Source organism: Gymnogyps californianus, chromosome 1 (assembly GCF_018139145.2).
Source record: "Gymnogyps californianus isolate 813 chromosome 1, ASM1813914v2, whole genome shotgun sequence".
NCBI lineage: Eukaryota > Metazoa > Chordata > Aves > Accipitriformes > Cathartidae > Gymnogyps > Gymnogyps californianus.
The window spans coordinates 4,415,737-4,428,960 of NC_059471.1; the positions used below are offsets into that span (position 1 = coordinate 4,415,737).

At 43.2% G+C, this 13,224-nt stretch overlaps 1 protein-coding gene across 1 annotated transcript in view; it reads right to left on the reverse strand.

Moving 5' to 3' along the window:
- The window catches only part of TENM4 (teneurin transmembrane protein 4), a 355,419-nt gene that overhangs the window by 95,265 nt on the left and 246,930 nt on the right, over positions 1 to 13,224 (reverse strand). Inside the window, exon 15 of the mRNA XM_050901618.1 lies at positions 1,207 to 1,423. Within this exon, the coding sequence (XP_050757575.1) occupies positions 1,207 to 1,423 (217 nt within the window). The remainder of the gene's footprint in view (positions 1 to 1,206; positions 1,424 to 13,224) is intronic.

A 13,224-nucleotide genomic window follows, 5' to 3' on the forward strand; every position in this document is an offset into this window, starting at 1 on the left:
GTTTCTTGATGATGATTGCAGTGATAAAGAATGTCTTAGTATTAAAACCAATCTATATTCAAGCTGATTGTTTATATTGGAAATCACTCTAATAGCCCTCCTTAGACTGTAAGATTTTCTTCAGTTATAGAACCATAGAATCATAGAATGGTTTGGGTTGGAAGGGACCTTAAAGATCATCTAGTTCCAACCCCCCTGCCATGGGCAGGGGCACCTTCCACTCGATCAGGTTGCTCAAAGCCCCATCCAGCCTGGCCTTGAACACTTCCAGGGATGGGGCATCCACAACCTCTCTGGGCAACCTGTGCCAGTGCCTCACCACCCTCACAGTGAAGAACTTCTTCCTTACATCTAATTGAAATCTACCCTCTTTCAGTTTAAAACCATTACCCCTTGTCCTATCACTACATGCCCTTGTGAAAAGTCCCTCCCCATCTTTCCTGTAGGCCCCCTTTAGGTACTGGAAGGCTGCTATAAGGTCTCCCTGGAGCCTTCTCTTCTCCAGGCTGAACAACCCCAACTCTCTCAGCCTGTCCTCATAGGGGAGGTGCTCCATCCCCCGATCATCTTCGTGGCTGTCTTCTGAACCTGCTCCAGCAGGTCCATGTCTTTCTTACCCTGGGTGCCCCAGAGCTGAACACAGTACTCCAGGTGGGGTCTCATGAGAGCACAGTAGAGGGGCAGAATTCCGTCCCTCGACCTGCTGGCCACGCTTCTTTTGATGCAGCCCAGGATACGGGTAGCTTTCTGGGCTGCAAATGCACATTGCCGGGTCATGTTGAGTTCTTTCGAGGTCTCTAATAGTTACACTATAGATTGTAAATACCATTCTAGTTTCCCTCTCTTTTGGCTCTGTCAATGGAAGAAGTTCTGCCATTGGTGTTTACTAGATACTTCTGGAAAATGTCAGTCACTTGAACTAGAAGAGCCCTGCTGAATGGATGGCTTTCACTCCTTGAAATAAGAGAAGGCAGGAAAGATGCAACTGCCCATATGTGTTGGGAGAGAAGCGTCTTGTCTTACTGGCTGGCAGGACATTGCAGATGAGGAGACAGTCAGCAGAATTACATCAGCCACAAAATTCTTCAGATATCTACTTCCCATAGACAATTTCCATGTTCCACATCTTGCTGCTGTTCCACGTCTTAAAATGGCCAAGTGGCTTACGCTTTACCTCTTACTGAATCAAAACCAAAATTCACTTACCCTCCTTCAAAAGGATTGTCTCCTGGGATGACGTGAGTGCTGTCCTTGCCGATCAGGAACTTGATCCGATCGTAGAACGAATGCAAGCTCTGCTGGGAGATGGGGGCTTGCGTCTCCTGGATGATATCCAGGGGGTCCGGGGAGCCCAGGCACAGCGCATTGACGTGGCACAGCGGCTGCAAGCAGCAGTCCGGGTCCATGCAATCCACCAGGCCATCTGCAGAAGGGTGAGGAAGATGTTAGAGCCATGGTAACACAGAGTGTTGTAGACTTCAGGGTGCAAGAACTCTTTCCAATGCACACAACAAAGAAATGTGAATTTACGCCTACATAGAGTAAGGCATGCTCACTTAAAGCCCCAATAAAGAACCTCAAATACACATTAATATGTAACACTAATATGCATTAATATGTAATATATTAGAACACACACATACACATGAGATTCGACCCTAAAAAAAAAGCATCTTTGAGGTTAATTCTGGGATATGCCATTTCACATCTCAGTCACTCAGATAACTCCAAAAGGTGTTTTTTTTCCTGTCAATATACAAATGACTTTTGTACACTGGTCCTCTTCCCTGTGCAAATCACAGGCACATTGCATCATACCATAGCTATCAGGGTCGCTTTCAGCAGGATTAAATAGTGAATAAAGCCATGGTATCTACCATGGCTACAGAGAGATCTATACATACAACCCACTAAAGATTCTGGCTAGATAGATGAGAAAGTAAGGGAGATTTTGCTGGGAAGGTTCGATCTCTTTCGGCCTTTGTCACATTTATTCCATGCAGACACAGAGTAACAGATGACCTCAAACTCTCAGGATATAAATCTTGTCCTTTCAGCACCACTAAATTAATAATAACAACAATAATAGCAGTGGACACACATGAGAAAAGCTTGCCAAGCGTACTTGTCATGGTTTAACCCCAGCCAGCAACTCAGCACCATGCATCCGCTCCCCCCTCCCCCCTCCCAGTGGGATGGGGAGGAGGATCGGGAAAGAAGGTAAAACTTGGGGGTTGAGATAAGAGCAGTTTAATAACTAAAGTAAAATAAAACATAATACTAACAATAATAATAGTAAAAATATAATAATAATAATAATAATTGTAATGAAAAGGAATAGAACAAAAAAGAGATAAATAAAACCCAAGAAAAGACAAGTGATGCACAATGCAATTGCTCACCACCCGCTGATCGATGCCCCAGCAGCGATCCGCCCCTCCCGGCCAACTCCCCCCAGTTTATATACTGGGCATGATGTTCCATGGTATGGAATACCTCTTTGGCTAGTTCAGGTCAGCTGCCCCGGCTCTGCTCCCTCCCAGCTCCTTGCCCACCTGCTTGCTGGCAGAGCAGGGGAGACTGAAAAGTCCTTAACTTAGGATAAGCGCTACTGAGCAACAACTAAACCATCAGTGTGTTATCAACACTATTCTCACACTAAATCCAAAACACAGCACTGTACCAGCTACTAAGAAGAAAATTAACTCTATCCCAGATGAAACCAGGACAGTACTCTAGTAAAATGAGGGTTTGCATATGTGTCAAGTCATCAAACGCACAGACAAACGTACTACTTCCCCTCCCACTGCCATAGCAGCATTCCCCAGTTCATTTTGAGATGCCACTGTTCATTGCAAACAGCTTAGTAAAAAGCACTGACAGGAAAGGAAATACAAAAAAAGCTCAGAAGAGGTTTGATGAAGCATCACATTTAGAAATAAAAGTTGTTAGCATGTAGTAGAGATGGATCTGTAAATCAGATAAGGGAACTGGATGTTTTTGTTCTGCGGTAATGGAATATGGAGCCCTTCACTTCCAACTCATCAGTTCAAGCAAGACAGTTTGACAGTGAATGAAAATTGTTACCATGTGATGGCTGTTCAAAGACCTATGTGAAATGAGTGGTTGGTCTCCGTGTAGTTGCTGGGAGCTCTATATATCAGAGAAACCACCTTTACAGCTAGCATCCTACTAATGATTTCAGCATAAAAGCAAGAAATGAATGTGCTTGGAGAGCAACACTGTCCTAAGGGGTAGGTCTCTCCTGAAGTGGGATGAGATTTGGAGTTGTCAGGATAATGTATTTTTTATTTCAAAGAAACGGTAAATTAAAACAAGACAGTTTGTCATTATTACAGATTGTGAGCTTCAGTTTCATCCCAGTTGTACCAGTATGAATTAGAAGTGCTTTCACTAATGTTATTGGCATTACTTTGAATTTACTGTAATATAAATAGGATGAGAAGCTGATCTGTTATTATTGCTCTAGTACGTACGATGGCTTACACATCATGGACTCGGATTCTGTTGAGTTATAGCTGTTCCATTCTTGGAAGATTTTAGTGCCATAAAACATCACTGGTAACATCATTTCATATGGCTACCCATACACAGAAAACTGAACAAAAAGCCTGCTCAGTGTTCCCAGAGCTTCCAGTCTACATGTGGGTCAAAGTACAATGAATATCTGCTCCATGTAGACATGTACACACACACGCTGAGTCGTTTTCACAAGTGCTTTGCACCTGCCATTAATGATAACGGGAGCAGTGTTAGATTAGCAAAAGTGCTTTTGAAAATCCCATCCATTATCCTTACCTCTGTCTGTTCTGATATCTCTACATCTTTATAACTCCTTGCAAAATTGCCACAAAAATTTATCAGCTCAGGCACAAAACCTACCCATCTGCCTTTTCTCTTGATGACGAGTGATAATGAAAAAGAACTAATTACGTTTTATTTGCCCATTAAAAAAATGACTTGCTGCAGACGATTAGGCCAGTAGGATTCTGGAAGGTCAAATCTCAGATGGAGTTTGAGAGACCATTCACAGAATAAAGACCTGCATAGGTGTAATATGCTTATCCATAGCTACCTGATAGAAAAAAAAAAAAAAAAGAGACGGAAAAGAAACAACAAACCAGCTTTGTAACTATATTGACTAGTTTCAAGCAAGATAAAATGTTGTCATTTTCTCCCACACATTAATAATGTTTTCTAAGGCTACAGACACTCTGCTGAGAGGACAGCAAACCAGCTGTACCATACCTCTTCATTACCCTGTCTTTATTCCAGGCATCAGAAATGTGTTTTGGGACCTGAAGCTGCAAGATAGCAAGGAAATGTTGTTTTTGCAGGAAACAGTAGATAAATGTTTGAAGAACAGATGCACAGGACAATGTTTTGTACAGGTTGGAATGCTGAGACCTCATCTGCAGATAAGCCTTTCAACTAATGTGTTTCAGGCCTGTAGGGAATAAATTGGGGGTAATTACACTAGAGAGGTTTGTCACTGACATCTTAAAGTCATTCAGGTCCTCAAGAGCTGAAACGGGGTTTAGCTACTCAACTCCCTCCAATGTCAAAAGCAGTTTCAGGGCAAAGCATTTCTTTCACTTAGAAAATGTAAAGGATATTTTTGTCTAAGCCATGGAGAACAGCAAGAGTTAAGCTACAAACCAGATCATAAATAGTGATGTCTCCATCTGAATATTGTTTTCTTGTGGTTTTTTATTGTATGGTGCACAAGTGATCCAAGTGGTGCCGTACAGTGTATTGTAAGGAGATATAATGAAATTGTACACAGCTATGACTTCTCACGCCCTGAGATTTCTCACCGGATCCCAGAAGAGTGAGGATACAGTGACACTTGCAAGAAGCTCCCTACCCATGAAGAGCAAGGCGTTCAGGGAGCTGCATGGATTAACAGAAAATAAAATCAGAGCAAAATGAAACTTATGCTTTAATGGTCCAAACAGACAAAAAAAAAAAAATGTGGGAAGCCAGCACCAGCAGCAAAGGAAAATATAGCAAGGTATGATCTCACAGAACAATACGAAGTCATAATACAAACCACCTTTGAAATTTATAAAGCATAAAGGCAAATCTTCCTTAGAACTTATTGCAAAATTTTCAGAGACAGGTAACAGAAGGAGGTGAACATGGGACCAGTGGCTTCTGCACCCTGAGTTTTGCAGCAGCAAAGCCACACAGACCCGTGATCCATGTGTGGATTCCTAACTCTGGTAGCTCCCAGAGCACAGATATGCAGCACGGTAAGTTGTTAGTTATGGCCATGTTTATACAGCTCTTGGTTTTCAAAAGTGGGACCTCCCTTACTCTACATATAGCCATAATATGACCATGTGTCCTGGTTTTGGCGGGGATAGAGTTAATTTTCTTCTTAGTAGCTGGTACAGTGCTGTGTTTTGGATTTAGTGTGAGAATAGTGTTGATAACACTCTGATGTTTTAGTTGTTGCTGAGTAGCGCTTATCCTAAGCCAAGGACTTTTCAGTTTCCCCTGCTCTGCCAGCAAGCAGGTGGGCAAGGAGCTGGGAGGGAGCAGAGCCGGGGCAGCTGACCTGAACTAGCCAAAGGGGTATTCCATACCATGGAACGTCATGCCCAGTATATAAACTGGGGGGAGTTGGCCGGGAGGGGCGGATCGCTGCTGGGGCATCGGTCAGCGGGTGGTGAGCAACTGCATTGTGCATCACTTGTCTTTCCTTGGGGTTTTTTTTGGGGGGTGGTGGTTTTGAGATAAGAACGATTTAATAACTAAAGTAAAATAAAATTTAATACTAACAACAATAATAATAAAATATAATAATAATAATAATAATAATAGTAATGAAAAGGAATATAACTCTGGCACTTCAGACCAGAGAACAAATGTGTTACTGAATTATCTCCATGCAAGGTTGAAAGTCCTGCATAGAGGGATTACAGTAATTCATGTGCTTTAAGGTCAAAGAGGCTACTATGATCAGCTTGTCTGACCCCTTATATACACAAGCTGTTCCTCTTTTTCCCCCCAGAACTGGATTAAAGCCTGTCTTTTAGAAAGATATCTCATATATCAAAGACAGCTGATTACAGTGAGTCCACCACTTCCTCCGGTAAGCTATTCAAATGCTTAATTACTGCCAGGAAACTGCATCTTATTTCAAGGTTGAATTTGTCTAATTCTACTATCCCGCCACTGGAACTTGTTTTGCCTTTGTCTGCAAGGTTACCAATATTTCCTTCTGCCCTGCATGCTCAGATGTCTTTTCCAAGTGCAAGTCCCTCCACACAGAGCAACAATCCATTTCAAAACTTTTCTCTGAACAGCTGAGGAAGATTAAACTTCCCATCATAAGGTTTATTTTCCAGCCGCCAGATTTTTTTTGTGTGTGTGGCATCCTTTGATCTCTTTCCAGTAATTTCACATCTTTTGTTATGTGTGGGTACCAACACCGGACACAGAACTGTGGCAGCAATATCGGGTACGGAAGAGAGACCACTTCCCAGCTTTTGGGTTTTATACTTCTAAGGTTCACAGTAGCCTTTTAGCAACAGCCTTGCACTGAGAACTCATGTTGAGACAATTATCTCCAGTGACCTCTAAATCCTGTCCTGAGTCATTGCTTTTCAAGAGTCTCCCAAGCCGTAAGTATAACACGCTTGCTTTGTTCCCAGGGGTATTATCTTGCATTTTGCTGCATTAAGACACATTTTGTTTGATTGTGACCTTGTAGCGATGCGAGTCAGATCACTCTGTATCAAAATGATCTGGGTATGCTATTTACCACCATATCAAGCTTTAGGTGACCCGAAGATTTTTACCAGGAGAGATTTAAACTACGTTCTAAGACAATGATGAAAATGCTGAACAGGGTTGGATACAACCAGTTCCAAGGGATCCCTTCAGAAACAGCTTCAATCATGGATGCCTTTCAATTAACGAATTAATTTGCAGATCTGTCACTGAGCCAGATTTTACTCGTGTTCCTTATTACTTCCATGTAATAAGAGTTTTTAGATCTTTGAGAAATTTTATGCATCCTATATAGACACACGTGTCCTTTTGGCAGTTCTGCCAAAAATAAAACTCTTTTGTCACATCTCCTTTGTATAAAGCCATGAAATAAATACCTTTTGCAATCTCAGAGTTACCATGGGGTGAATCAAATCACTGCCTTTGTGAAAACGGAGCCATTGGCAAGACATTGCCAAATCTGGTCAATAATGTGATCAATGGTTTGCATCTTTCACTAAGACTCATGTAATCATAGAATAAGTAGGACTGGATGGGACCTCTGGAGGTCATCTTGTGAGCCCTGTCTCATTCCCTTCAGAGAGGGACAGACATGAAGGAGAATGTAGTGAGCTCAGCAGAAAACCTTCCTTTTCTGCCATTGAGGATAAAGCAGCTCCAATTTATTCAGCTAACATTATTTTTTAGGGGACCAAGTCCACTTTGATCAGATAATCTGCACGCTGTATATCACTAGACAGTGCGTTTTACTTTGGGATTACTGCATCTAGCTTGTATCTTGTGGGTGGAGTTGGAATACTGTTTTTAGAAGGATGCTCTGTCTCATTTTAAAGACTGCAAATCCACCAATCCCGTTAGTGAGCTCTTCCAAACATTACCTTAGACTGTAAACTCTCTGGGAGCAGAGACTGTCTTTTTGTTTTCTGTTCACAAAACATCTGTGCCAGTCCCAAAGGGCTCTGAAGTGCCAGCACAACCCAATGAAATAACCACAATTCTCATTAAAGATTTGTATCTGCAATGTATTTTCAGCCTGTTCTCCATACAAGCATTGCTTCGTGGAAGGGACTAAACTCTAAAGCTATCTGTGCCTTCTTGGAGCAGGACCTTGGCCTAACAAGCGTGACACTTGCTTAATACCAGCTGGAAAACACCTGATATTAACTGACTTTAAACACTCTCACTGTAGCAACTGGGACAGCTACATTAGATAATGACAATAGATCTGAATGTTGACATTACTCAGGAGTTTCGGGAGATACTCAATATCATAACTGCCTTCCACAAATAGTCACCTGGATGCCAAATTTAAGATGACCTAAAATTACTTGGCTTCCAAAAACTGCTTGTGACCCACCACTTTCTGAAAATCGTGCCCTTTATGATGTTGAAATAGCATGCAAAAAAATACAGCCACCCAAACCAAGCAGAAATTTTGAAAATCTGGAGCTACTGGGGTCAGGGTGGAGGACTCAGGGCTGTGTCTTGCTTACTCTGCCCACCGGAGCTTCAGGTGGGCTGGAGGATCACTGTCTCTGGTATTTACCACACAAGGAGTTGCAGGATCCAAGCCAAAAGTAATTTTCTTCTCCAAAACACAACACATAAACTTAACGTCTTCCAGGTATGTTATGACAGAAACAAGCTCGGTATGGTAAGCACCACATCTGCCGGGTGGTTGGTTAAATGGGACATGCTCCTTCCCACCCGAGCACGCAGGATGGGGCAGGCGTTGAGTAACTAAAGAGGTTTTGTGGCAATCTTCCTAGCCTGTAAGCCTTCACGTCCAGACTCTCCAGCTTCCCTGAAAGCCTCCTTTGCTAGGAATGGACTGAGATCCTAAGGCACACAACCGGCCACTAACTGACAGGAAAAACTGTGTGCCTATTGACCACCACCGCTTATTAGGAGAGGCAGATCTTTTGGCTTACTTCTAAACTGTGATGAGATGAGCGTGACATATTCCCTCCCCAGAACAAAAACTAATTGTCACTTTCACAGCCAGTACTGTCCTGCAAAATAATTACTCTCCAGCAGCAATGCGGCTACTGTCCCTGCATTCCTTGGGTTGCTGCTGTGCTTGCTGGCTGCAAAGTGCTCACAAATCCCACAGCAGCCTCACTCCTCTTTCAAGCCTCCTGCAGTCTAGCTTCCAAGACCCTCACCCAGCACCACGCAGTGCCAACAAGGTGTCAAGGATTAGAGTTTTGTACAGAAGCAAAGGGCTGGTTTTGAGACACTGCTTCTGCAGTAAACAAGATCAGCCGAGAGCTAATAAAATTTCAAATTAGCTGTGACTTTTCATGGCCCCACAATTGTGTTGGCTGATTTAATGGGCAGCGTCTTAGCTCGCTGAGACTGAATAATTGAGCATTTCTACAGTTATGGATGCTGCAACAAAAATCCGTCATGCTAACATCAACAACAGAATGCAAATAACCTTCAGCCGGAGGTGTTATTATGTGTTTAAGCAGACTCTGACAGGTGCCGCATGTCAAGTGTCGGGCTGGAACAGGCAGGCCACAGGTAGGGATGGACCTGTTTGTAGGCAGAGAGCATCCTGTGGACCGTGATGCACATCGGGAGCCCTGGACACACAGGCAGTCAGGAGGAGGTGAGCCTAAGGAGCCTTATTAGGGTAAATCTGGGAAAGCCTACATGACAAACTCAAGGATTGCTCCTGCTAAAGATCTTTTTGCCACTGACTGCAGTGGGAAGAGCCTCTGTGAGGAACTGTACTAGGCAAAGCAAAACTCGAAAGAAAAATAACAATAAAACCCCATTGTCTTTCAGGAGTATTTCCATTGCCAATGAAAGCATAAAATGCACTGATTATACAAATAATTGCGTCTCTCACCTCATCCAGTTCTTATCTTTCCCTTTCCTTTCTGTGCCATTCACCAGGCAACATTATCACTTTTTGTGGGGACACCGTCCGTCTTGTCCTGTGATGCTTTTGTGTATATTACTGGGAGAGTTTGGATGGGGAGGGTTTAAAATGCAGATGCTCAAAGGTAAAGCTAACAAAGTGTTAGTCTTACCCTTGAGCAAATCAGGTTTTACCCTTCCAGCTCTAGTCTAAACTGGTGAAACAGAGACTAAAGGAATGGCTCGGTACTTCTGCACAAAACACAAGTTATTGTTCAGGTGAATGCTTGTGCTGATGAAGGTTTACAGGAGGGATGATGTTCTGCCCTGAGTTGAGGACCAACACTCAATTTACTTCAATTGGATTTGGGGAATAAATAGGTTTTATTCCAGTGCTTTGCAGAGAACAATTTTACCTATTTAACAAAACAGTTGTAGCTTTTGGCCCCACTGTAAGGAATCAAAGCGAAACAAAACACAAACCTAAGGAACAACACCAATGTGACTGTCAACCCCCTGTGATCATGTTAGCTATTAATGTTATCTTCGTTCTTTCTATCCCACCTGCTCTGTTTTGATTTTGCCTGAATAAGGTTCTCACTGGTTGTAGCCTGGCTAAATTAGATTGCTGGCTGCCTGGGAAAGGAATTGCCCTCACATCGTTCTCTAAGGGCTCAGCATATGTTTCCAAGTTCAAGATAATATAGTCATATGTAATAGTAATCATGTATTTGAATTACAGGACTCTTTGGGCTCTAGTGCAGAAGCAGAGCTCTGCAGTGCTAGTCACTACAGAAATACTCTGCAAGAAGTTCATCCTAATCCAGAGCTACATTCTCGTTTAACAAAACATCTGAAAAGAAAAAGAAGGGAAGTAGAAGAAGGAAATGACAGAAAACACATGATAATCACCTAGCTGGGCATAAACCAGAGCTATAATAATGTGTTTAGAGTCTACAAGTTCACAGCGTCCCCCAGCTCATCATTGCTCTGGAGAATACAGTTGATGCAGCTGGCTTCATGGGTTTCTTCCTTTCTCCAGGCAGGCTTTTAACAAAGGGATTTTTTGCATTGCACAACCAGCAAAGCAGCGCAGAAACCAGGCAATCTATGTTTCAAGTGAAATTCATGACGCTGAGCAAGGCATGTGAGGGCCCTTCCCAGCAGAGGAGAGACTAGCATGCAGACAGGGCAGTAAGTATCGGTTGCTTAACCTGATCAATGGTCATGCGATATTGTACCTGAAACTGCCTCCTTCAGGAGCCAAAGCACCTCTCAAAAGTGATTCCTCTGAGAAAAAGGGACTCAGAGCTTAGAAATTTTTTGTGGGAGCAACGGGTTCACACCCTCAGCAGCCGAGATATCCTTGTCACCAAGGTCTCTCGCTTTCCTGGCAAGTGCTGCAAGTGTTAAGCTACTGCTGAAAAGTTCACCCTAACATATTCTGTTGACTGAATCCAAGGCAATTCAAGCAATCATCTGAGCACAGCTTGGAAAATGGTCTCAGATAACTCATATATAGGCATGTTTCTTAATGCCTGGTCAAGAGGAAAGTGGCTATGCACTCTATGCACCCTAAGCACACTCGGGGCAAAACCTTAGGTTTTTAAGGGGACTTTCTGCCCCAAAGAGGAGGCAAGAGCTTGCCTCAGGTGCTAAAGCAGGTCTGGTAGAGCTTTCCTGAATTTCTGCTTTAAGCATCAGTGCCCAAACTCTGTTTAAGCATCTTTTCAGGTGCAGAAATGCTTTGTGAAATGTGTGTCCAAGCCTGTCTTTTCTGAAGATGGTTCATGCCACCTTTTGTTACATCTTATATCCCAGCAGCGCCTCCTTCCCATGAGTGACTTCCCTCATTTCAGCAGACAATGGTAGGATTCTTTCGACACAGAGGACACTTCCATGGTTCCTTTCTGAATCTATTAATCAAAGGCATTTCATTAAGGACTAGTCAAAAGCACCAGGAACTCTCCCAAGCTGTCAAGACAACCCACAGCCACTGCTAGACCCTCAGTTCACAACACATCATCCTCTGTAATGGGACAACCAACTCCTGCTTCTGGATGCTGGGTTCACACTGCCCTCCTGACAGCCTCCGTGCCAACAACCGGCAGCAGGTGAGACCCAAGTGTTATCGTCCAACACAGAATCAGCAACGAGCTGAAACCTGAAAATGTGAACCGGTCATTTTGTTCTCTTACTTGAGGAAAGGTTGATTAACAGTCATCATAAAACAGAGGAAGAGCAGCTGGGTGATTTATAACAAATTATACCAGCTAGCCAACATTTTCAGGTACAGCAGACTTTCTCATCTTTTTAGCTGTGCTTTGTGGTTCCTCCAGGATGACCCTGTTGTTTGACTGGATCTATCTGTGATGGTAAATGCTAATTTATGATGGCTGTTTTCCCAGGTGCGTTCAGATCTCAACACTTCCCTTCAAAAATGTAGCCAGCACATTAATGCATCATTTTTTATGGTTTTGAGGAAGCAGGCAGCTCCCACACCATGCCCAGGAGACAATCTTCTTGTGCTATAAAAGCCTTGCAGGCATGAAGTAAAGGTTCATAACAGTGTGCAACAAGAAAAAAAATAATCTGAAAGCACCCCACCACCTTGTCTGCAGCTCAAGTATTTGCAAAGATAAAGGTTTGCGTTCTGGGGTTCTCCTGGATTCTTTAGAATTCCCTTTACAACCCTGCCGCTACCTTCAGGTGTAACCCTACGTACTGGCAAAGAGCAATGCAGACTCCTGCCAGCTCTCTAACGCATTATTTGGCATGTGGTGGACAGATGGAGGACACATGGGCGTTAAGAAGGCCAGCGTGCAGTGCCAAAATGTCTCTTGCCAAAGAATTTGACATGCTGCTGTCCCAAAGCATTATGCAAGTCTCCACCTTACTACAAGCACTACCTGATCCTTGAATGGGGCAAGCAAGACACGAAGCATTACTCTGTGGAGTTGCGCCTATGGGCTACGGTACAGTTAAACAAACAGCATTGATTTGCCTCAGAGAACCCAGTCCTGAATTACATCGTCCCTGAAGTGAGAGCTGGTTTCTAGTGGCAGCAATAACTAATACTCGGGGCTGCAAGGAAAGGCAAAAATCCCGTGTGCAGTGGCTTGGTGGCTCTGACCTGCTGACTGCGCCAGGCTTGGAAGACTAAGGCAACTTTTAGTTGTTCTGGCCCAGGAGGATAGAGGGAAGGAAAGCATAAGGATTGCTCCACCTGCTAGCTCTTGGGTAGCATCTGGTGGAGCACAGACTGAACTTGCAAAGGCAAAACGAGGCCACGTGTACATTGGAACCCTGTGTTCGTGCTAGGTTAAATGCATTGTATGTAGCTGTCACGAATGAGACATAAACTGAGGGGCAGAAGCTTCGCTACTACAATTCCTGCAGAAAAGGAGAACAAGATGGTTTATTTTCTTCACTCCCAAAGGAAGATCATTGACCAGGTAACATGTAAGAAAAATGAAGTTGCTATACTTCTATGTAATGGTGTGCAATATACGTTAGGATAGGCCAGCATTATTTGACTGGGAAGATTATCTGTCTGTCTATCTATCCGTCTGTCTATCTATCTATCTATTCAAA